This window comes from Camelus ferus, chromosome 3, assembly GCF_009834535.1.
Source record: "Camelus ferus isolate YT-003-E chromosome 3, BCGSAC_Cfer_1.0, whole genome shotgun sequence".
Lineage (NCBI taxonomy): Eukaryota > Metazoa > Chordata > Mammalia > Artiodactyla > Camelidae > Camelus > Camelus ferus.
The window spans coordinates 76,441,772-76,468,326 of NC_045698.1; the positions used below are offsets into that span (position 1 = coordinate 76,441,772).

A 26,555-nucleotide genomic window follows, 5' to 3' on the forward strand; every position below is an offset into this window, starting at 1 on the left:
AGATTAGTGTTCCACATTCCCACCTACCCATTTTCCTTGATTGCTGAGTTTGAAGGCAGTTGTTAATGGACTTAAGTTGTAATTTCTAAATTTCTTTCAGTATCTAGGTCACCTGCTTCCCTTAGAAACGAATAAACCAAAGTCAATAGCTCATTTTCCTCCCAAAACAATAAGCAGTGTAGTTTAGGGGATATTCGGCCTACATCACAAGCACAATTTTAAGGAAATGATTTGCTGATTTTGAAGATTTCCATGAGCAGCCCATGCCAAGAACTCATTTTCTCAGTAAACTTTCACTCAGAGACAGTTACGTACAATGAGAGTCAGAGATGAATTAAACTCATGCTACCCGCTAGGAGTGAGCTTTGTAGTTAGAAAATACAAGTGTGTATATATATAGCCTGTGCTAAATCTAGGCAGGCGGTAAGCCTTCGGGGAGGGAAAGCAGGAAGAGCTGCCTTTGCCTGGCACAATCAAAGGAAGCTCTGTGGGAACACCAGCTCGATATGAAGAATGGGGAAGACCTTCGCAGGGAGGGAGGAGGAAAGCAGTGCATCTGGCTGGGAAATATACAGAGCACGGAGAAGGGCACAGCGGTGAAGGAACAATGCTGGGTGTAAGAGGCTGAAGTCTGCAGGGAAGTGTTGCTGAGTCTGCTCAAGTCTCAGATCTTGTGTGAAGTTGAATTAGACTTCCTCGCCCCTTTCTTACTGGTAGACACATGTGCAGCATTTCCTCAGAGCATCTAGCCCTCTGTGATCTCCTACATCCATGGCTAATTTGGTGCATCCTCAAGCAAAATGAAAATCATCAAAGACATTTTGCAAGTCACCGGTTGAAACAAAGCCTCAGTCAATAAAAGCAAAAACTGCATTGGCTAGGTCTCCACTAACAAAGGAGAGTAAAAGATGATAGTGATTATCTGAGTAAGTTTGGCAAAACTCCAGTACCTGAATAATTCCCTGTGGCTCTAGAAAATTACCTAACTACTTGCTAAAGCTTTTCCAGTGGAAGCCCACCTCAAGGTCTCTTCTTTCATAGTTATTTTGACCTTTCAAATTATCTGATTGGAAGGAGCAATTCCCACAGGATTTGAGATACAATTATATCTGAAAGTTTAGACTCCAAAAGATAACCTGTGCATGAAAGCTAAGCCTCAGACAACAAAATTTAAAATTCTCAGCTGCTTTTCCCAAACATCAAGCTGATCCTGTGAAGTCCTGTCTTCTACATCCGTCCCTTTTGCTTTACACCCCCTTCTATACATTCCTTTTTATATCACTCATTGCAGGTATTATTTTACATCCATCTTCAAGAAACTAATTTTTTAAAAATCAGATTACAGTATATATACTTTTAGTTGTCTTGCCACTTTGCTTGTTTTAGATAATGTTTGTGATTAGTAAATGGCTGCATTATTCCCTAGGACAAATGAAGAAAGGGACAAAGGTTGACTATCATCTGACAGAAGAGAAGCTAAGACATAGAGATACTGTGGGAGGGAGATAAAGAAAACACAAGTTAGCAGGCATTGAGTAATTAATACTTCCTACTAGGGTTTTCAGATTTTGGTGACATTATCTGGTATGTCTTTTCTAGTTTTTCCTAGAGGAAAATTTTGTATTGCTGGGTTGTCAAAAGTTTTCTGGACTAAAAGGACATAAGCAGCTCAGCAGCAGCATGGAGATTAGATTAATGGACTATTACATACAGGAAACCTACATCTCCAATAGTTTAGACTGCAAGTCATTAGCCAAAAACAAGTGCATGTAGGATTTGGAGGACAAAGAAAAAGTGTTAGTATTTCAGTTGACACAGCCAAGATTGTAGGCTACTTTCCCAATTCCTGATTGAAAAGTACTAGAAAAAGGAGCTGTCAACACTTCATTTTAAAAACCTGTCAAAATGGTGCTATTGACTCTTAATACAAAGATATATTACAGTATTTTTTAGGTAAACATGTAAGTCCGACCTGGCCATAAATGTAAATAGAGAGAATGTTTGTAGAGAATTCATCAAAATCATGCCCCTTTGCCTTTGAGCTACCATATTCTTCAACGGCAGTGACTGACAGTGAGTCCCAACTTCCTGCAGATGGGACACAACAGTCATTGGCTCTCTCAGCTGCCCAAAGCCTGGGGCAGACAACATGAGAGCCACAGACAACTGTGCCTTCTTCTTGGACTCAGATTGGAATAACCTAGTTAAGTGACAGACATGCTAATTTTTTGGTGTTTCCCAGGAACATAATGGAAGAATATGACGAGGCAAAATGGATGTTGGTAGAGTGTTGAAATTGACAGTAACGAGGGCCAATGTTATTTTGTGCAAGTTCACCCAGATTTGTCAGAGCATGCCAAGAGAAGCATATACCTTACTGCTGGGAAATTTGTAAAGCAATTTGCATGTACAGTATGATAATAAATCATCTAAGAGCCCACCAAAACTTTGCATTCTGTGATTTGAAATGTTACCACAGTTCAAGAGCAACACAATGGACATTTTCCTTATATCTGAAATATGGAGTTGAATCATTCCTTGTGTGTTTTTTCATTCTCTCAGATGAAATTGTACTTTGAGTTTCATAGCATTTTTAGTATTCTACAGTGATGTCTTAAAACCACAAAGGTAAAAGGGGATCTTAGTAACCAGCCAATCCAACAGGCTTATTTTATTAAAGAGAAATGACACCCAGAGAAGTAATGACTTATCTAAGTTCACAGTGCTAAGAAGAGAAGAGATCTGGGTTGACCATCTCCTACCCCAGTGCTCTCACTACTAGAAACTTAATTCACTGGATTCACTTAATTCACATAAAAACTGATTTTCATAAAAATTTCAAAGTACAGAAAAGTAGAAAATTACCGTAAGAATGCCTTCCAAAGACAAGCATTGTCTTTATCTAGCATTAGTTTTCTTACAGACTTTAATCATATTGTAACTTTTTTCTATCAGTCTATCACTAAAGTACATTATTAGAATAATGTTTACCAACATTTATGATAGCTATATAATAATCCAGCCTCAATTCTTTTTCTTTTTCCAGTAACACTACATAAAGTCTTTTCTGAGTTTTGTGAAATCCAAACCAAAGAAATAATCCTAATGTGGAATTGTTGAACCAAATGATATTCAGTGGTTCCTTCATGATGATGCTTTCAAACCTACAGGACTTGAGAATGAAGGGAAAAAAATTGCCTGTTCACTCCTAAGAAGCTCTTTCTTAGCACAAGTTGTAAAAAGATCTGAAAGTCTTGAGTCTGGCCACTTGATCAATGAGCAAACATTTGTGTGAAATATTCAGGAGATGGGATAATAGGTCAGTGAGGCTTACTCTCAGAACTGCAACTTGCTACTAAGTACCATTACATCCAAAAATCCTCACCGTGTTAAGACACACTTATCCTAAACAATAACTTCTTAACTGAGGGAAAGGCTAGAGAAGAACAAAAACCCCTCCCATCTGCAAGTCCATTTCTGACTACATGAAACATCTTTTTATTTCAACTTGATTTTGCACAATCTCTGGACTATTTCCTTTAATAAAGAATCAGCTGCCTTGTACTAAAGCGATGTCACTAAAGCAAAACCTAAGTAGGAAGGTAAAGCTCCTGAAAAAAAAAAAAACGATACTATCCAAATAATGAGTAAAAAGCCCATTTTGGTACTTGTACATTGTACTTCCTCCATGATTTTTATCAGCAGAATACTACACCCCACGAATCACCTGTACAGCTGATAACACAAGTAACACGGATCTACCTTGTGTCTCCGGGGACACAGAGTATGTCATCATCCTTGCTCTATAATAGCAAATCAAAATTCAGCAGGATTGTGGCTAATATTATATGAGACATTGGCAGGGGTTTAGCATGTACATTAATAATCTTAGTTTTCCAGTTTACATTTTTCTTTTTTAAGAGTTCAGGAAACTAAATTACATACTTTATATTCAGATAAGGTTAAAGCAACTTACACAGATAGTATCAACAGTCAATATAAAAGTGTGTAGAAATTTTATTCTGATATATTTTAACAATTTAAAAATAAATATACATTTTATTTATATTAATACATGCTCTTACTAGTTTAATAAAGGTTCCAGGTTTACATATTGATTCATAAAAGAATTATAAACTTCTTAAAAATAAAGCCCATATATAATATAGCTTTTTTTGAATTGCAAGAGATTAAATTTTATTTAACAATATATGTAAAATATTTGAAAGCAACAAAATAAGAAGCAAATAATAATTTCAATTTCTTATGCTCTGGGTTTAATCCAGTATTTCTTCTATGCTCAGATCCCACCATCCCCTACTGCTGGAAACTGAATAAGAAAGGCATGCGAGAAAAACTGGACAAGTAATTATACAACACAGGGTAAAATGAAAACTTAGCTTCTCTGTGTTTTGTTAATTTATGAATAAGGTTGGGATAGATACAGTATCCACTTAATTCAAAGAAACTGGATTTTAACAACAGGTTCTAAGGATGCTAGTATGCTCTAAAGTAAACAGGTAAAGCTTTTATCTACATCAAAGGAATTACTCATACAAAGAGCTCAATAGACATTAGGGGCTTAAATTGTGCATCGATTTCCTATCTTCTCCAGAGGCAACCTCAGTTACAGTGTTTTTAGCTTGAGATACTAATTTAATTCAACCTGAGTGTTGATTAAATGTCCTTCAGCTAGGAAAGAAAGAGGGAGTAAAGAAAGGACTTGGTTTTTTTACTAGGAGACAATTTACAGACAGAAATCTACAATTTGAAATACATCCAACTTCAATGAACAGTGAAATGAAGAGATTTTTAATATTTACAGTCTATCTTTAATACTCTAGCAGTTTATATTATACTTAGCTGCAGAACACTAAATTCTTACAATTATTTTTTCTGAGTATTTTGTTAAACTTCAAGATTAATCAAGAATTATCAATACAAACTAATATTTCATGCAAAAGGATCACTTATGATAAATTATATTTTCTTATATGAAACTAATTTCCTTAAAAATAGGTACCATGTACTGAAAATAGTACTATGCCAAGTATTTCCTGCATACATGTTTCTAATACAAACTAGCTATAAGCTAGAGAAAATAATCAACCACATTAATTATAAGGCGGATTACATTCTTTCATTTCATTAATTGCCCTATGAAAAGTTAATTATCTTTAAAAGAAAAAATTTTGGCTATACTTTTTATTCTATTGAAAATTACTAAATGATTTATTTCTAATGTTAAGAAATCCCATTTAGCAAGCACTGAAGGCTTCAGAGACTAGAAAATATTTTGTATTTAAGAGAGTAATTTCATGAAATACCTCTACTTCTTATTGTAGAAAGACAAATTGATACATACAGAACTGTGCTATTCAATAGAGGCCACTGGCCTTATGTGGATAATGAGCACTTGAAATGTGGCCAGCCCAAATTCGTAAAATACACACCAGATTTCAAAAAATTAGTACAAAATAAGAATATAAGCTATCTTAAAGATTTTTATACTGGTTACATGTTAAAATGATAATATTTTGAATATGTTGAGTTAAGTGAACTATATTATTAAAATTACCTTCAGCTGTTTCTTTTGATTTTTTTAAATGCAGCTGCCAGGAAATTTTAAATTATATATTCACTGCTGTAGAAACAGCAAACTCTATTATATGTTAATATTAATCCTAACCCACATCTTTAAATTTTGTATCATTACGGCATTTGAGAAAACATATTTAATACATTATCATCAGGTTCCTGAGCTTAGAATCAAAAACACCTCTACAATTGAAAACAAAACTAAACAAAGTCTGGTCTAATCATTTTAATAATCTTCTTTATACTGACAACTGTGCTAAACTTTGGTTAAATATGAGCCAGCAAACAGGCAAAAGGGATCTTTTTGGGTGACAGAAATGTTCTAAAACTGGGCTCTCATGATGGCTACACAACTATAAATATATTCAAAAATCACTGAATTGTAAACTTACAACTGGTAAATTATATAGCATGGGAATTATATCTCAATAAACCTGTTTTTTTCCCTTTTTTTTTTAAAGTGCACAGCTAGAATCCAGCAGATCTAAAGTGCCATCTAGAAGCTGCATATAAATTTCAGGTAATTCAAATATAGTTCTTTAATCCATCATATGGTTCAATATTGCAATGAAAACTTTTCCATGAGGGTCCTGTTACCTGAAGTGGGTCTTCATTCAACAGTGGATTGATGTAATCACTAGTTGGAGGAATAAGTTAAAAAAAAAAAAAACAAAGAGAACATAGAGTCGCTGAGAGTGAACAGTTTATTTGCCTTTGGGGGCACCTAACCCAGGTAATAATAGCCCTTATAGTAATGTACATCTTGTTGCAATCTTACCCAATCTGGGGCAGCTTATAATTGGACATCTGCTGGTATTTTGCAATCCTAGAAAGAATACTAGGATATAAGAAACCTCCTACTCTACACTAATAAAACCAAATAAAAGATAACAGATTAAGTCAAAATTAACATTTAACAATTGCCATGGGAAACTGAAAGCTAAACAGCTCAGTTTTTTCCCCATTGCAAGGGAAACTGAAAGCTAAACAGCTCAGTTTTTTCCCCATGGCAAGGGAAAAAAAAGTAGAGAAATCCAGCAACTCAAGAATTATAGTCAATTTGGAAAAACATTGGTAAATAATAAATTTCAAATTAAGAATATAGTATCATTTATGCATTGCTTCTGTCACGTCTTGAAACAAAGTATTTTCAGTCTAAAAACAGGTTATTCACTATGGATATTGTGGTGCTGCCACCTTTTGTTTTTTTGAACATCTCCAATAGCAAAAAATAAAAACAAAAATCAGCTCTACTTTTCCACTTTATCAAAATGGGTCTGAAAAACTGCAACTCGTGCTTTCTTTACACTCGGGGAAACACAGTAAAGTAAAACACAGATCAATCCTTCATCCAATTGAACCACCATATGCTCTTGTGCTTTTCCTGCCCTTCTAACAAATAGAGATTTCCAGAACTCACTTTACCCCACATTAACCAAAAGAAAGAAAGAAAGAATGAAAAAGAAACAGTAATAGTAACACATAAATAACTCATAGAACACTGAAATAGATTTCAAGATGAATGCATATACACAAATATAAATACTGACAAAAATTTGCACAGACAACTGAGTTTCCCTCAAGTTCTCATTTTAGAAGTAAACCAGGTGGTTAGTTCAAAGCCAAAGATCATGTGGAATGTTAAAATCATTTAGCAATATTCATTTAAGGTACCCACAAAACCAAGGGTCATATAGTTCATTCTGGTTATGACTCATCTAGGCATTTGGATAAATCTATGAATGCATTTGTTATAGTTCCAGACTGAAGTTACATCACAATTGTGAATGTCTGTGACATAGTTAGTAATACATTATGAGTTGAGTGACACACTTGAAACTGAAACATTTAAAACTGCAACACGTACAGAACATTCATTGAATTTAACTTTCTAGAGCGATGCTTCTCTGTTGGTCACTATTGGATACCACCAACCACTTCCCACAACCCAGACTACTGCCCAATCAATGTGGTGCCCCAGCACATATCTGGCAGCTTTTTAAATTGTCTTATTCATGCATAAATGCTTTTAAGACTTCCAAAATAAATGCACATAAAGATACAAATATATTTTTAAAGATATCTACAAAATAATGCCATCTGTGTATCAAAACTGAATTGCATTTTACTATGATATCTATTCTTTTCTATTTCTGATCTTTTCAATACTGAAAGTAGTACAAGTCAATTGACAATGAAGTTCATCTTTATAAAATACAGATAAGAGCTTTTTTTCTTTAGTCCATGATATTGTCAAACTCAGCACAAACCAAAAGTAAAGCATTAATATTTAGCTTCCAGTAAAGTTTAAAACTTTTGCAGAATGTTCATAAAGCTCTAAAATAGGTGATTTTAACCTACCAGCATGAAGCATGGCTTTCTCTAACTTCTAAGCAGCCAAAATATTCGTACTAATATTCAATTTCCTAAGAGTTTGAGTCAAAGAATTATATCTACTTCTTGGTGGATTTGTCATGCTCTTCATTGCTAGACACACGGCCATACCAAACAATGTGCAAATGACTGTTAAGGAAAACTGCAATGCCCACTGTTATTTATTTTAGGAATGAAATAAACCAAAAACATCTCAAATTTTTCTACATACTATGCACAAGAGAGAAAAAGATTATTTTTACAGGCCATGCACCTGAAAGAGAGAGGTGATTCAGGGGACATAATACCAGTTCAAACATTTTATGCCTTTTGTAAGGCTTTTTGTAAATCACCATAGAAGTTGATTAAAGTGCTTGCCATGGCTGTATCTACTGCAGACTGAGGAATCATCCCACGCAGATCTGTCTGAATATAGCCTGTCAAAAGACTCCGATTTGGATTGTCTCTAAGAGGAACACAAAACCAACCACAGGGATGGTTATATCCACGAACAAATTCTGGCCTCTTTTCACTCCAGTCAAGACTTATCCCTACAAGGAATTTTAAAATAATACTATTAATAGTAATTAATGACATTAGTCTAAAATGCTCATTAAAAAATATTACCAGATTTCTTGTTTAAATATTTTTCTTCTTATCCATGTAGATGAAAATTAAGCCCCAAGAGTGACCATGGAAGAATGAAAAAGATACCTGAAACAACACTGTAAAGTGACTATGCTTCAATTTCTTTTAAAAAAAAGATAATTAACAAGTGGACTTCTAATAGTGGTATATATGTAATGGGGAAAATTCCAGTCCCCTCAGGATAGATGGCATCATGTCATCTTGGTAGCTCCTTGGAAACTATGACTCTTCACTGAGGCAGCCAAGCCTCAAGGTGCCAATAATCAAACCTATGGTACCACCACTGCTCTCCACAGGCACTGCCATATCGAACTTTGGTACTAACTGGTTAAGAATAAACAGGTAGTTATTTACCCATAACTGCCAACTCAAATACATACTATACGTAAGAAAATAATAATTTACCTATAGATATATTTTAGAAAGCAGGAGCCTTCTAATAGCAGTATTTTTAATTTTGAAAAGAAAAATATTACACAGATCAAGGAAAGAAAAATATTCCAACACATACCAAGCCTATTTTTCTAACTATATGACTAAGAAGCTGTGTGTCCTGAGAGTGACTTAGAAGGAAATCCATTGACTGGATCCTTTCTTGGAGGCAGTCATATGATCCATATTTGTTAGCTGTGTCACTAGGAACAAAAACCTATCAGAAAGATTGCAAAATCTTTCATGATACTGTTATTTTAATTCCTAGGGTTTAGCATTTGCAAACAAATCTTAGTGATTATGAAATAACTATGAAGGTTGAAAATACATGGGTGAAAAGGAACTTCCAGCCTAAAAACTCAAATGTTTAAAACAAAATGAAAGTGTACGGTTTTGAGATAATTACCACAGGATAAAAGCCCTTCTTTATATCCCACAGTGTAGGAGAAGTCAACAAACTCTCTTGGGGAAATTATATTCCAAAGCTGACCAGCAGTAGTGTAACGCATCACACAGCAATTCTGGAAGAGAACAGGTAACAGGTTTTAGTTCTACAGGAAACACATACATAGACATATATCACAAGTTAATCTTTAGCAAAAAACTTAATACTCCCTTAAAATATAATTATTATGAATAACAATTCTTACAGTGATTCTGACAGGTTTAGCTAGCTATTCTAAATCTCATTGCTAATGTATAGACATGAAGAAGATATATAATCAAAATACAGAGCTAAGTTATCCAGTATCCAAATCTCTATTTCAATATGGTCACCTTTTATCCTATATGATAAAAGTGGAAGTAGGTGGTGTAGACTACAGGTATAGAAGATAAAATCCACAAATACTTTGACTAAAACAGCTAATGTTTCAATAAAGGAATTCAAACATGGCAAGAAATGAATTAATAAAAATAGAAAAAGAGAAAGCCACTTTGGTTACATAATTCTCTAATGCCTAAGGTAGCATTTTTATCTTTAGACTTTGATATTTACTTAATATTATTTATGGAAAGCCTAAATACAACTACCTAGAAACCCAAATATGATGCTGATATTTTCAGAATTTTAGATTTCAGAACACCACTTAAGGTTTTACAACTAAAGACACTGATGATTCTCTTAAGCAGCAAGGATAGAGCTACTGGGGAAAACAAACTCAGTTCTGACTAACATTCATTAGTTAATATGAGGAAAAACTCAGGCTTTTTAAAAGGCAGCAAGGATTCTCCTGTGAAATCTTTGCGATGACTACTTATTCTCAAAGCAATGAATACAAGTGTGTACACATGGACGCACACGTGTGCACACACACAATCTGAAGTAATATTTCTAAACAAATACCTCTTCAAAATGCTCCAAAATATCCAATGAAGTCATTAAACTGTCCCAATCCAAACGACAGGGACCTGGGCGTATATGGTCTATTATATTGTTGACAACATCATCTATAACACCTTGGGCTTTGAAGCTGGAGAAAAAATATTAAAAGTCAAATGCTATTAGAATGAAAATTTTCAACATACTCTTAAAGTTTAGAGCTAACTTCAAAAAAAGTAAAAGTTAGTGAAGATTTTTCAAAAATAGTAAATCCCAACAACTTTTCTGATAAATTAGTTTCTATCAATTATTTCATCAGAATGTACTCTTTATCTTCAAATCTAATAAGAGATCTGAAGACTCTCTTATGCATTTACCATGAAGAAAGTACCTTTAGGTTATGGTGTAGCCAAGAACAGTTTACAGAACACTGTAATGCTTCCATTTATTTTGTGTGCTGTTCTTTTCTCAGTTATGCTCTAACATGTTATTAGTATACACATTTTTTAATTGAACTATAGCTGATTTACAAAGTTGTGTTAGTTTCTGTTGTACAGCAAAGTGATTCAGTTTATATATATATAATTTTTCAGATTCTTTTCTATTATAGTTTATTACAGGATATTAAATATAGTCCCCTGTGCTATACAGTAGGTCCTTGTTGTTCATCTGTTTTATATATAGTAGTATCTGCTAATCCCAAACTCCTAATTTACCCCTCCCCCTGCTTTCCCCTTTGGTAACCATAGTTTGTTTTCTATGTCTGTGAGTCTGTTTCTTTTTTGGAAATAAATTCATTGTATAATGTTTTTTTAGATTTTTAGATTCCACATATAAGTGATATCATACAATATCTGTCTTTTCTTTGTCTAACTTACTTAGTATGATAATCTCTAGGTCCCTCCATGCTGCTGCAAATGGCATTATTTCATTCTTTTTTATGGCTGAGTTATATATATTGCAACATTATATATATATACACACATACACATATCATACCATATCTTCTTTATCCATTCATCTGCTGATGGACATTTAGGTTGCTTCCAAGTCTTGGCTATTGTAAATAGTGCTGCTGTGAACACTGGGGTGCATGTGTCTTCTTGAATTAAGAGTTTTCTCTGGATATATGCCCAGGAGAGGGATTGCTGGATCATATGGTAAGTCTAGTTTTAGTTTTTTAAGGAACCTCCAGACTGTTCTCCATAGTGGCTGCACCAATTTACATTCCCACCAATAGCAGAAGAGAGTTGCCTGTTCTCTACACCCTCTCCAGCATTTATTATTTGTAAACTTTTTGATGATTGCCATTCTGACTGGTGTAAGGTGATACTTCATTGTGATTTTGATTTGCATTTCTCTAATCATTAGGTATATGCATATTTTTACACAGACTTAAATACTTTTTTAAAGTGAAGTATAGTTGATTTCTGGTGTACAGCAAAGTGATTCAGTTACATAGTTACATTTATATATATATTCTTTTTCAGATTCTTTTCCAGTATCAGTTATTAAAAGGTATTGAATATAGTTCCCTGTGCTATACAGTAGGTCCTTGTTTATTTTATATATAGTAGTGTATATCTGATAATTCTAAACTCCTTATTTATCCCTCTCCCACCAAAAAACACCTTTTTATTAGAAATAGAAAAAATAGGTCACCCAGGAATATAACACCCAGGGTTGACTTATGAATAATATCAGAACATTACATATTTCAAAGGTGGCATTACATATCAGTGCGAAAAAGACGTGCTATTTCAAAAATGGTGCTTGGACTCAATAGTCATCCTAATAAACCTGAATTCTTACTTTACACCATTCAAAACAATTAATTCCAGATAGAAAAAAGACTGCTATGTAAAATGTAAAATTTTTAAACTTTGAGAAAAATATATAAGTAACCATCTTTGTGACCTCAGGGTACAGGGGGATTTCTTGAATATATAAAAACACAAAAACAAAAATAATACAAGATGGCTAAAATTAAAAACCTGCATACCACAAATGACAAAATAAGTAATTTCTTTTCTTTAAAAACTAGCCAGACTGGAAGAAGTATAACATGTATAAAAAGACATATACTTATTATAGAGGGTATAAAATTAATTTATATAAATCAATGAGAAAAAGGAAATCCAAAGAAAAGATGGGCAAAGGATATGTTAAGATAGCTTGAAATGTCAATAAATTTAGAAGAGATGCTTAACTTCACTCATAATCAAGTAATTACCAACAAGGTACCACCTCACATCCCTGAGACTGGCAGAGATTAAAAACTTAATAACAAGTACTGGAGGGGAATGAGAGCTGTCAAACTGCTGTCACCATTTTAGAGAGCAATTTGGCAATGTCTAGTTAAGTTGAATGATGTATGTCCCTAAGCATGCAGGACACATGTACCAAAAAGTTTACTATACCACTGTACCTTATAGGAAAGAACTGACAACAGTCTAAACATTTTTCAGTAGGCAAATCTGCAAACACAGATAAACACATTGTGGTGTACTCAAATAGAAGTGAAAGAACAGATCAACATGTAACAACATGGGTAAATCTTGAAAACATAACACTGAAAAATTAATGCAAATTACTAAAGAAAACACACACACAAACATGGTCAAAGCATGAAACAGGAATAATATATACAACTTCAAGACAGTAGTTACCTCTGGGGAGGAAAGAAGAGAAGAGATAGATTGGCTTTGACTCTACCAGTAATGTTTTGTGGGGCCTTTTTTCTTTTTCGTAAAGCATCTGAAACTTTTTTTAATCATTTTGTGAATATCTAAAGCTCAAGCTTCTATTATTTCCCCATCCTAAATCTGCTCTTCCTGCCTGTGTTCTCTAACTTGGGGTATGTTGTGGGGGTGGAATACAAACTAATTCAGGCACCCAAGTTAGAAACGTGGAATTCAGCTTTGACTCTTTTCCTTTAACCCATTCCAACAGTCAGAACTAATAAGTCACCATGTGTTTTATCAGGATGATTTCCCAGATGTAAAGTGCTTAGAACAATATCTGGTTCTCAATAAGTGTTCGTTATCATCACCAACATCATTATCACCACCATCACTATCATAAATCTCATTCACATTAAGTTGTCATTTTCAACTCCCATGCTAGGTCCTTAATTTGGGAACTCTTGTGTCCAACTCAACACTGCATCAGTTTTTGGCTCTTTTGATCACATATCTCTTTAAGAATCTTTAAAAAAAGTCACAGCTCACTTCCAAGGAATATACACAGTGTCACAAAACTTTGCATACAATCTTAGGAACACTTCAAGAAGCTAGCTGTGGAACTCCAGGATAAAATTACTTCTCTATAATTTCCATGCTCATTTCTGTCCTTCACAATGTTATTAGAGTAAATGCAAAATCCTTTGAGGATTTGGGAGGTAGGGGGTGACAGGTGAGCAGATGATAAGTGCAAAACTGAATTCCTTAGTTTAGAATTCAAAAATCCTTCAGACATGCTCTCCCTACCCCATACTTTATGCTCCAGCTATACAAACACAACTTCATCTTCCCTAAACAAACACCTAAAAGTTTCCCATCTGTGTTCATGTAGTATGTGCAATTCCCTCTGCCTAGACTATGAATATTTCCTTTCCTCCATTCTCTAAGAAATATCTATTCTTCCTCCAGGACTCAGCTCTAATATTAGCTCCTCTATGAAGTTTTTCCCTGTCACCAAGCATAGTGCTCCCTTGGCACTTCTCACACTTCTTCAACCCTCACGGGAATTACTGATCTAAAAGAATTAACTTCCATCCTTGCTTACAATGCTTAATCCGACTCATTTCCCTGTCCTTGTCATAAATATTGTATAATTTATCTTTCTGGAAATGGTATCTTTGGTATTATACTTCAAAACATTCTGTATATAGTAAGTGGGGCCAACAGTGTCATTTTTAAAAGTGCCAAGTCCCAAGGATGTGAATATTCCACTCCAATTTCACCAGGCAACCGTCTCCACTGGCTTTACAAAACAATATTTTTTTACTGGTTAAAGGCATAATTCACATTCTACTCATATGCAACTCAATTCATATGCAAAAAACAAAAAACAAATAAAAATCACACATAAAACTGCCATCTAGAGGTATATATTTTGTTAAATAAAAACATTTAATACATAAAAATATATACTTAAACTCAACCTATGATTGTGCTACATACAATTCAGTATTCTGCTTTGCTCACTTTACATTATTTCTTGAGCATTTTCTTATGTTTTTAAATAATATCTGAAAATGCGTTTTTTAAAGACTGTCTAATATCACGTTTTATAATTCAATCATTCTCCAACTTTGATTATTCAAGTTGTTTATAATTTTTAATGTTGGAAGTAATGCTGTGATGGAAGAGACAAGTACTTAAATAACTATTATCTTTCTGATAATTTCTTCAAGATAAATTCTTAGAATAAAGTATGCTAGAGCACTGAGTAAATATAGAAAGAATATTAGAAGGGTCTTATACACCATGGTAAGAAATTAAGATTTTATCAGCCATTTGATATCATTATTTATGATCCCCTCACCACCAATTCAGTCCACAAGAGATATGGACATTTTAAAGGCTTTGGATTCATAACATGATTTGCTTCTCAGAAAATTTAAAATCTTAAAAGCAGAAGCCAAATTTTACTAGCAATGATCATTTAGTGATCATGTGTGTATTTGTTTATATATTTGAAGTTTAACAAAGTCTTAAGAGCTACATAAAACTTTGCTTACAGATATCCATTAAATTCTTCTGAAGGTTTCCTCCAAATTGTTACATCTTTCTAGAAAAACAAAACCAATGTATGGTGATTATTATATAGGTGGAAATCTGGATATAAAACTGACAATTTCATAAAGTCTAGAGTTTTTGCATGAAAATAAAATTTAAGTAAACATTCAAAGAGATACATAAAAGTCATTTATACCACAAAATAATCCATATTTGAATTTCTTCTATATTCAAAAGTACTTAAATTACAGACCTCCATAAAAGATTCTTCAGTAGCTTAATGATACCCAAACACTGATAAGATTCAGTGATGACACTGTCTCATTAGCCATTATTACTTGCCTCATTCCAATCTCGTCTATTTACCATTACTGACACATTTAGACTAAGATAATAGAACTATTTCATTCTGAACTTACTCATATGTCTTTTTTAAATTAGCCAATTCACATCTATTATGACGGTGCTACCCTGAATTAGTCCCTACATGTTTTTCCAGATCATTTCCCAAGAAATTCTGAATATCACAATAGCTAGAGCACTTAACTAGTATAGTCCTGGGTCCTAGGGTTGGCTCTGTCAACACTCAGCTATGTGATAGTTTGGGAAAATCATATTGGTAAAAAAGAATACTAACTGGCCATCCTCCCAGGCTTGTTAAAATATCTGAAACTATTTCAAACTATCAATTGCTATACTTCCTTAAATCAATACTGACACATATATTTATTGATTTAAGAGGCAGCTCTTTAGGATCTTGTTGCCGTGAGTCTATTCTCATGTCCAGTATCTGAAGAACCAATGAACACAGGATTACTATGTTTCTGCCTTTGTGAGTTGTTAAACCACCAATTTTATTAGCACAGTTATCTATCCTGCATATCCATCTAAAATACGGTCCATATTTTCCCATACTGTTTTGAAGGTCATCCACCAACGCATTAGACAGAAGACATACCCCAAATATGAGTACTTTAACTAACTTACCATTTTCTTAGCAACTCGCCACTTATCATCTTCAATGCTATGGTACTGTATGAGAGTGTTTTTCAGTCTAGTTGCCAAAACAGCTGCATCAGGCAGGCTCTCCATTTGAATTTCCTGTTACAGAAACTAAGATTAGCAACTGCAAATACCACAGTTTGATTCAGTACATCAGTGGGTCTCAAATCTGTCTTCATAATAGAATCACCTATACCTGGACCCCACCCCAAATCAACCAGTCAGAATCTCTGAGGGTAGAACCTGGGCATAGATTTATTTTAATAGAAGTTTCTAAGGTGTGGAACATATAGGGACAAGAATCACATATCTTGAGTTTTAAATTAACTCATATAAGAAATAAAATACCATCTTATTTCTCTTTCTAATAAAAATCTAACCAAAAGGAATAAATTATAAAATTCCAGATAACTTAAAAAATATATGTCTTTCCAAAATACAAAAATAATACACAAGGCATAAACTCTTTTAAAAGTCCTCAGAGAGTCAGTCATTGAAAATTTTCATTTTACTGTCTAGTAGATATAGGACTCATTCTAGCAAACAAATGACAAGCACAAATGGAAACCTCTTCTCATATCCTTTAAGGATAGCGCTGCAGAACTCTGAACAATTTCAGAAGTTTAGAGAACTCCACTGTCTTCAGTATTTTATTTCATTTGATGAAGTGTTACATGATTTCATGTAAGGAAGGAATTCAGATGAAGATTCCCGAACCACCAGCACAGCATAAATAAGTAGTTTATAATTTTAACTATAAAGAGGAAAGTACTATATCATTAATAATTCCAAATACAAGCTACTGTTCAACAATACTTTTAAAGGGAAATGGTTACTAACCTGGAAAGATTAACATAAAGAGAGAGTCTATAATATGATGGTTTTAAAACACTGCTGCAAATTCTTTGACACACTTCCCATCAAGAGGTGGAGTCTGTGATGCTGCATGACTTCCACAGTTAAGTTAGAAAAGTATGTGCATTCTCTGTAGGTTTCTCTTAGAATAATCGCTCTGGGAGCCTTTGATCAAAGTGTAGGCATACAAGAAATATGGTTTTCCTGAGGCTGATGTATGGAAAAACCCAGGTGGAAAGAAGAGGAAGGGAAGAAAAAAGGGGGAGGGAAAGGGACAGAGACAGACAGACACACACACACAGATCCAAGTCCCAGATCAAGAAGCCTATTTAGAACTTCATGCCTAATGGGCATCTCTTGCTTCCCCAGGCTTCCTTCAATTTGCCTCAGTCTTCCTCATCTTAATAATTTTACTATTAAAATGGTAACTGAGCCAGTTGCTCAAAATCAAAAGCCTTGGAATCAACCTTAATAGCAATTAGGAGATTCCACTTCTCACTGTCATCACATACCATTGTCTACAATGTTCTACTGGTTTTCTTTCCGCACCTTAAATAGGCCAAGGCTGTCACTGACTTTGGGCCTTTGATCTTGCTATTATTTCTCTGCCTGAATTACTAGATCCCAAATCTTAGCATGAACAGTAACAACTTGTAATGACAACTTCAGTTTAAACTTCCTGTCCTTACTACAGCCTTCCCCAAATCACTATTATACCTTTCTTTTATTTTCTTCTTAGTGTATCACTATGTGAAATTAACTTGTTTATATATTGCTGTACTATACTCTACTCTTTGACCACCACGTCCCCAACTAATAGAGACATTGCCCCTTGTCTGCCTTTTTCACTACTATATCCCCACCAACTAACTATAACACTGCCTGGAACACAGTTGGCCCTTAATATTTGTTGAAGTGTGTTTGCTTCAAAACATGAATTATTTGGTCTTAATTTTGTCTCCTTTTGGTGCCATGGTACTCTCCAGTAAAAGGCTAAAGGAGGTTGTCCATTTACAGAATCATCAAGTTACTACTAAAGAGAAGATCAAGAAAAGATCCAAATGATATATCAAGGCTCAAGCCTCTATGGGAATGAGAATGCAATTCTCAGCTACAGGTGCATATAGCAGAACCACCTTTGTTAGCACTTGTAGCAGTTGCTAATGATGACAAAGACTCCCTCCTTGGTCAGGCTCCTCTAAGTCTCCCTTTGGACTAGGCCTAGCTCTTGGGCCTGTCCTTGGACCCCTTAGTCCACTTTAATCAAGAATCCTGTTGAGTCAGTTTAGTGAAAATCCCCTATCCTCAAATTTCCTTACCTCATCCCCAGTCTTACCACCCTGGCCTACCTTCAGCAACAATCCTGTCAGGTAGGTCTAGGGTGAAATCTCTCTTATCCTAATGTCTCCTCACTGTAATTTTCCATTCATTGACACCACTTTGCTCCTTTGCTATAAAATCCTGGTTGCCCTTGTTGTATTCAGAATGGAGCCCAATGCAATACCAATGTTTCTTTCCTCTCTAACAATAGTTCTTGAATAAGACTTACCTTTACCACTTTAACATCCGCCTGCCTCTAGTTTTCTTTGACTCTGTTTTGGATATTAGATTTCAGGGCCCGCAGCCAGATAGTCTGATTCAGTGGGTCTGTTCTGGAGTAGGTCCCAGAAATCTAGGTCCTTTAAAATGCCTCACTGATCATTCTGTTATACAGCCAGGAGTGAGAACCACTGATCTAAAAACTAAGGTGACAAAAATAAATCAGTGCTATAGACAATATTTAAATAGCACAAAGCAGAGCATATAAGGCATTAAACATGATAAACATTAAAATGATATAAAAGTGCAGGGAAGGAAAAAAACCTTTCCTCTATTCTCTTAGTTCTCTCTCTGGGACCTGCAAATTAAATTGACAAAAGATAGATTAACAGAAGAAGACAAAGTTTATTTGATGCTATATTTTAATTTTTATATGCAATGAGGCCTTCAGAGAAAAGAACTGGAGACCCAAAGAAGCAATTATTTCCACGAGCTTATACACCATTTTAAAAAAGGGTGATAAAATGGTGGAGAAATGACAAGACAAGGGGAAAGGAGTTTAAGCTTCTAGGGTTGGTAAATTATGGGAAGACAAATATATGGGAAGAAACTAATAGAAGAGAAAGGCTATTTTAGTAAAGTTTGTGCAGACCATCTCAGTGCCACCCTTCTGTCTCTAGTGATAGCTGTTATTCTCCTGGTATAAGAGAGGGTAAAAGGAAGACCTTCACAAAAGGAAATTGATATCCTACTTTCAGGCAGATTGTGGAAGTGAAAACAGTGCTTTCTGCGTTTGCTGCTGCTTAATTGCCTTCAGCTCAAAGTAATCTTTATCCCAAAATAGCATGTTTTGGGGTGGCAAATCCCTTCAGAAACTTGGGACAGTATATATGGAAAGAAAATTCAATAATATAGAATTTAGGATCTATATAAGTGATGCAAAATGTTCAGTAAGTATAGATCCTACCTATAGACTAAAAGTGGATGAGCTCATTCAAAAAGTCTGCCTGTCAGGAACATCTCCCCATTCCACTGAAAAGACAACCATACAATGACCTTATTTAAGGGTATGTTATAAACAAGCACGAGTTCTTAGGAATTGCAAAAGAAATTACTGGGATCATTATGATTAAACAACATTCTTTAAATGCAAAGGTCGCCTGCCAGGTTCCTGTGGCTGGGAGGAAGAGTATTTTTTCAAAACTCTTTGACAGAAATCAAAGATAAGATGGAAAGCTACTGTTAGCATAGATAACATTATCTTTATGCAAATCTAGCACACAAAAAGTAAGCAATAAAAAACTACCTGTAAAGATGAGAATCTAAATCTTTAAGGTGTTTAGCTTAGTTATCATTCACTCCTACAGGTTAGTATAAAGTCCAAACTCCTTAATAGGGCTTATGGACCTTTTACATTTTGGCAGAGCTTATTGCCCAATTTCTACTCGTCTTCTCCTGGACTCCCATAAAGGTTATGTTAGCTCCCACTCCAGTGTTTTCTCTTGGCAACTCTATAATTTTCACTTGTCAACTTCTCCCATTTAACTGTAAAAACTTTGAGGGCAGGAAATGTGACTTGTTCAATTTTACACTCCTTATGTCTATGATGAAGTAGGAACCCAGTGAATAAAGAAAATTGGTAGACAGTAAGCTACTGGTCTCACTTAATGGAAGATCTCAAGATATCTAAGGTGGGCCTGTTTACCCCAATCATCCTTGAGCTTCTGAATGACCAAAATTTCCCTTACCATAATGAAACACAACAATTTCTCAAGGAGGTCTACTATTTTATTTACCAAGCATCTACTATATACCAGGTCCGAGAACTATAGAAATGGATGTAATCCAGCCTCTGGTCTCAAAGTTGACTTATTCTACCCTTTAAATAAATTTTGAATTCAATAACAATAACAAAAACATTAAAAATTCCTATTAATGAGCCTCTTTAGAGGTGGTAGAGTAGGAGGTAGGAAAAGGAGCAAAGTATAATCTTGGAAAGCTCTCTTTTAGCTCAATAAAGTATTTAACCAGGCAGTTAATTCTCTTTTTTTTTTTAAATACAATGTTGTGTCAATTTCTGGTGTACAGCATAATAGTTCAGTCATACATATACATACAGATACTCATTTTCATATTTTTTCATTATAGGTTACTACAAGATACTGAATATAGTTCCCTGTGCTATACAGAAGAAATTGTCTGTTTTAAATATAGTAGTTAGTATCTGCAAATCTCCACCTCCTAATTTATCCCTTCCTCTCGCCTTCCCGCCCTGGTAACCGTAAGTTTGTTTCCTGTGTCTGTGAGTCTGTTTCTGTTTTGTAAATGAGTTCATTTGTCTTTTTTTTTAGATTCCACATATGAGTGATCTCATATGGTATTTTTCTTTCTCTTTCTGGCTTACTTTACTGAGAATGACAATTTCTAAGTCCATCCATGTTGCTGCAATGGCATTATTTTATTTTTTAATGGCTGAGTAGTATTCCATTGTAGAAATATACCACAGTTTCTTTAGTCATCTGTCAATGGACATTTAGGTTGTTTACATATCTTGGCTATTGTAAATAGTGCTGCTGTGAACACTGGGGTGCATGTATCTTTTCAAATTAAAGTTCCCTCTGGATATATGCCCAGGAGTGGGATTGCTGGATCATAGGGTTAGGTCTATTTTTAGTTTTTTAAGGAATCTCCGTACTGTTTTCCATAATGGCAGGCAGTTAATTCTTGCATGGATTTTTTTCATCAGGATTAAATCCAAAAAGGAATAACAGTTACTGTCTAAACTGAAATCTGTGTGTGGGCAGGCAAGACAGAGCATTTCTCAAAATATATTCCAGAACCAAGGCAGGGGTTAGGGGCAGGTCTTGGTGCTCTCCTAATGTAACAGGGCAGTCACATTAGTTGAAAAGAAAGCACAAAATATGCCCTACTGTGATCTCCATCTGTGGAGAACATCAGGAAATGTTTTAAATACCTTTATCTCTCTATTTCTTTGATTCTCCTTCTTGACCTTCTATTAGGAAACTCTTCAACTCCAACTTACACATCAGAGAGAACAGGTACCACTTAACTATATCAGAATCTAATAGCTCTTTATAAAAGGTTATACACTCTTGACAACTCTACAGCCAAGTGCTGAGTAATGTTAGCTTTATTTTTTCCTTAAACTAACCTTTTTGTTCATGTTTTTCTATGCTTGTTTTTAAAGTGATCACTCATGTAGACAGTGGCTGCCATCATAGAGTGGACAGCTTTCACAAATTAAAATTTTTTCTCGAGATCCTCTGTCAGCACCACAGTCTTTGACCAATAAAGTTCCATTTTTTGTTAAATGTCAGTGAAATGACCATATGTTCTATTTAAGTATTTAACATAATAAATGTTTTAACCTCTAATAAAAAGTGAATGCAATAAAAACCTGTAGTTATGTAGCATGATTAAGTCAGAATTCACTTACTAAAGAAGCTCACATCAGAACTGTTTAACCTTCCATTATCTGATTGATATGGGTTTCATTTATGTGAATAGCTTCAATGTAACATGCCTCAGATGTTCCCCAAGATGTGCAAACCAAGGCCTTGTAAATTAAATTATATTTTCTACCTAACATAAAAATTTTGCATAATATGCTTATTTTTCAATCAATCTTGAATTGGTCATTTAGCCTTTCCAATTCAGTCAAGGTTTAACAACGGCTGTAGCAGAAATGTAACAGGGAAGCCTACTTCTGCAGTGGGACTAATGGTCCTGATTCAGGGCTCACTTCCACTTATTTTAGGACAGGCTTTACAACACCACTGAGACATTTTACAACCATTAAGACAATGTTAAATTTTAATAATGTCACAGCTTTAAGTTTAAGTCTAAGCTAATGTTCAAGCTTCTAATGCTCTAATCTTTTATTAAAAATAATAGCTAACATTTATTGATCGTTTACTAAGTGATCAGTCTTTCTGGCCACTTTAAATTGTATTATTTCATTTAACCCTCATAAACAACCTAAAGAGCCAATTCTACTATCTATACTTTACAGAAATTGAAAGTATGAACGAGGAGATTGTCACTTGTCCAAGATCACAGCTAATAAGTGATGGAGAGAGAATTCCAATCCAGGACCTCTGCCTTCAGAGACCAAAGGTCTACTGGGCAAAACACTGGAAGCCGATCGCAGACTGGAAGAGACTTTACATTAAAAACCTGATATCATATTGAGTTTGTGGCATTTTGTCCTGGCTCCTGAACCTACAGAATCTCAGGTAATCTTTCTTAACTGTAAATTAGAGCAACACTAACTTACTGAGGAATCACAAGAGTTAATACATTTAGTACTGAACTTGGAAGACAGTAAGCACCTGGAAAACACTGCCCTTGTCATCAACAACTCCGTCAGGGCCTGGTATGAGGGGATGGACCTTCTGTTGTCTGTGCATCCACTAAGAACCAGAAGCACCGTGCCCGTCACAGAACGTGATCTCTATGAATCTTCACCGAGGCCGCCGAGGCGAGGTTATTACCCGCCTTCCCCCATTTAATAGATGGAGTAACAGAGGCCTAACCGGCGTCCTAACACTGGTGAGCTGGCTAGAGAGGCGAGGTGCAAGCCCTGGGATTCTCCAGCGCGACCCTTCCCCGGCGACTTCCCTCTCACCTGTGAGGTCCACACCCGCCCGCAGCCGGCTCAGCCATCCCGGACCTCCACCCTGTCTCCCTCACCCGCAGCCCGGAACGGCTCGGGGAAGACGCCCCTGATGTCCTCCCGCCAGGCCGTCTCACCTCCAAGCCACTACTCACTGTTACCTGAGGTGAAGCGAGCAGAGGTACGGGATCAGGCGCACGCGAGACAGACCCACAATACTCACTGCTTTCCAGCTCATCACTAGAGCGCTGTCGGCTTCCCCGCCCTTCGCGGCCGCGGGCGGCAGCAGCCAATGGGTGCCAAGCAGTTGCCAGCCTCAGCCAATTGGAAGGCCTCAAGCTCTTCCGGGGAAAGCGGGCCGAACCCCCAGCCAAGTCACCGGCTCGAACTCGGTGCTCTGCGGGGCTAGGGGCAGAAGTTGGCAGGAGCAACGTGTGTTCTCTTGGATTGGCTGGCGCGGCAGCGTGCGGAGTGCTGATTGGTTGCCGGAAGATGGACTGATTCCGCGTGGAGTGTGGGCGGGCTGAAACCTGGCCACCTGCGTGTGTGGGTTTGCCTCAGACAGGGTGGCCCGTGGCCAATTAATTGTGGCAGAATTCTTCGTGGCAGTAAATACAGCTGGGAAAATACGAACACAAAAAAGGAGCTAATGACGACGGTCAGGGATAAGGCTGGCTTAAATTCTCTGCTGCGAAGGTCTAGCATCCCGCAGCTGCAGTACACCTCCCAGGGCCAAAAGTCAAATGAAAGAGAAAATGCGCCCATGCGCGGATGACGGGCTCTTTGTTCTCCTGAGGCCTCCCTTGACACAGATTGAGAGCCTTGTATGAAAAAGCATATAAACAAAGTCACTGCCACAGTGTGAATTGGTCTTTGACCAAATGTTTGTCCTCAGATAAGGGGAGTTCAGACGACAACCTTGAAAATAGAGGAGAGGTGTGCAGGTGGCTTTAGCAGCCTTACTAAGAGTTCTGGTTTTCTTCTATTTGAAGGTGAGTAACATTTCTTCCAATGACTGTGAAGTCACCCATAGGATGATAGGATGTTTGACAAACCTGAAAACTAAAAATCAGGTATATGTAAATTACACTTACTAGGGTATGTTTGAGAACCAAGAGTAGGAAGGACTGCAAGACTACACCATTAGTCATTTTTGATAGGCTTGCGCTGAGAATAAATAATACTTTGTAAAGTTTTAAATTAGCGTCACTAAAAGAATCACCAAACACCACTTGCTAGTCATTACTGGCAGATTTTTGAAATCTTACCTCATTGTTTAATTATAAAAGAAATAATAATTTGTTTGGTGTTTACTTTAAATGTGCTCATCTGTAAAACACACCTACCTTGGAAGGCTAAGTGGATTCAGTGAGATTTATGTAAAACTTTAACCAAAGCACTATTCCAAACTATCTCAAGATATATATAGATATAGACATAGATATAGATATGCAAACAAAAACCACAATAATTTGCATAGATCTTAAGGCAGATTACTTAATTTCTGAGCAGCTGAACTGGAATGTGGTCCAGGTCTGCTGGACTCTAAAACTGGAACTCTTAACCCCCCTGAAACTCATAATGTGTTTCACAGCTCTCTGTCAGGCACCTACCTGTGCACAGACGTGAGGGCCAGAAATTAAAGGCCTAATCCCTGCCTGAAAGGTTTACACAGTTGAATGGTAGAGAGGGACAAGTCCCCATTAACCATTTCAAAAAAGTCGAAAATTAGTATCTCTCATTATTAGAATTGAGCTGTGGGTACATTGCTCAGTAGCTCTGCATATTGTCTCACAGAATCTGGTACAATATGTTTAAAACAAAATCAACTTGACTTTTTTTTTTTGGAGAGGGGTTGCTATAAAAGGCCATATATCTGTAGAGAGGTTTTTATTTCTTTGCCCTTTGCTCTTCATCTGTTGCCATGTTTTTCTTGGTTAGGAAGAAGTTGGGCTAATTCAAAACCACTCTATGTCTGTCAAAGTGAAATACTACAAAGAGCAAAACTGCAGGTTTTTCTGAACTGCAGGTTCAGAAAAAAGAAAATATCATCTGAAGTTATTACTGAGGGATTATTACTATGGACAAGCCACAAGGCTAATCATTTTTCATGTATTAGCTCATTTAATCCTGATAACAATCTGATAATGTATGCTCTATTATGATTGTACTCACAAGGAAACCGTAGTATATAGGGCAGCAGACAGGTCCCCTCTCCAAATAGTTTGGAATATATGGAAATTAGCTTTCCAGCTAGACTTCAAGCATAAAAGAGACATATAATGTATTTGACCAGCTATAGAAATTCACCCTAAAGAGGAAAAACAGCTTCTCTGCCAAGCCCTGACTGCAGTCAGACTGAATACATTAAAAAGGAATTTTCAAGAAGAAAAACCGAAAAAAATTCCAAAACACGGAAATAATATATCCACTATTACAGCCAGGAAGTAATACATCTAGAAATAAAAAACAAAATAAAAGCAGGTACAAATATCCCCAACTACTTGAAGATTAAAAAAAAAAAATTCTGTCCCCCAAACTCTGTTTAATCAAGAAGAAAATCAAATGTTACATACTGAAGAATATTAATTAAATGTTTTAAATGTTAATATTAATAAATATCAACATTAATAAAAATAAAACCCTTACATATCGAAACTAGAGAATACGAGCAATTCTATACTGAGAAAATTTGACTCAGGGAAGTTCATAGCCTTTATTCAAGTCAACAAACACTTATTAAATCCCTGCTGTAGGAAGCCTGTTGATGGGGCAGTTTATAAAGTGACCCCCAGCAAATTCCAGAGCTGGATTTAATCCTGAACATTTTACTTACATAATCCAGTAATTTTTGTAAAAGTCAGTTTGCATTGACTTTCTCTCATTTAGGATGAAAGAGCTTTTAGGGAATAGAGGACCCCTTTTCTCTTGTAACACTTTCTTCCTTTGTTTTGCCCAGCAATGGCCTGGAGTCAGATGAAAACAGGGAAGAGGTAGGTGTTGGGAGGGGACATCCCAGGTGAGGCTATGAAGGAAGGAGGACATGAATGTTTTCATCCAGGTAATGGGGAGACAAGGATAGTTCTGCATTCTTGGGCAGCTCCTGCGCCTGGCCGGAGCAGCTTTTGGCGTAGGCCATTTATACATACGTGGGGAGAAGACATATATGAGAACCATCTATTTCTTTTGTTGCCGTATCTCAAAAACCCAAGGCTGTGTTTTCTATATTCAGATTCCATGAAATTATCCTATATCCTTTTTTTTTAAACAAAGTATAGTCAGTTAAAATGTGTTAATTTCTGGTATACAGCACAATGTCCCAGTCGTGTGTATACATACATATATTCATTTTCATATTCTTTTTCATTAAAGGTTATTACAAGATATTAAATATAGTTCCCTGTGCTTT

The 26,555-nt window shown here is 35.7% G+C and overlaps 2 protein-coding genes across 11 annotated transcripts in view; one reads left to right on the forward strand and one right to left on the reverse strand.

Moving 5' to 3' along the window:
* The window catches only part of CAMK4 (calcium/calmodulin dependent protein kinase IV), a 211,531-nt gene extending 200,799 nt beyond the window's left edge, over positions 1-10,732 (forward strand). Inside the window, exon 13 of the mRNA XM_032476487.1 lies at positions 10,722-10,732. The gene's annotated coding sequence lies outside the window, so the exon portion shown is untranslated. The remainder of the gene's footprint in view (positions 1-10,721) is intronic.
* On the reverse strand, positions 4,002-24,190 carry STARD4 (StAR related lipid transfer domain containing 4). Of its 10 annotated transcripts, none has more exons than XM_032476488.1 (7): positions 23,370-24,190; positions 18,521-18,713; positions 16,102-16,215; positions 15,117-15,166; positions 10,397-10,523; positions 9,458-9,572; positions 4,002-8,522 (listed from the first exon to the last, which is right to left on the reverse strand). In XM_032476488.1, exons 3-7 carry the CDS (start codon positions 16,204-16,206, stop codon positions 8,293-8,295), a joined length of 627 nt encoding a protein of 208 aa, XP_032332379.1. In that variant the 5' UTR covers positions 16,207-16,215; positions 18,521-18,713; positions 23,370-24,190; the 3' UTR covers positions 4,002-8,292. The 10 variants fall into 10 exon arrangements, with proteins under 10 accessions (XP_032332379.1, XP_014421405.1, XP_014421402.1 ...); XM_014565919.2 differs by having other exon boundaries at positions 23,308-24,190; XM_014565916.2 differs by lacking the exon at positions 18,521-18,713.
* Between the last annotated feature and the right edge of the window lie 2,365 nt (positions 24,191-26,555).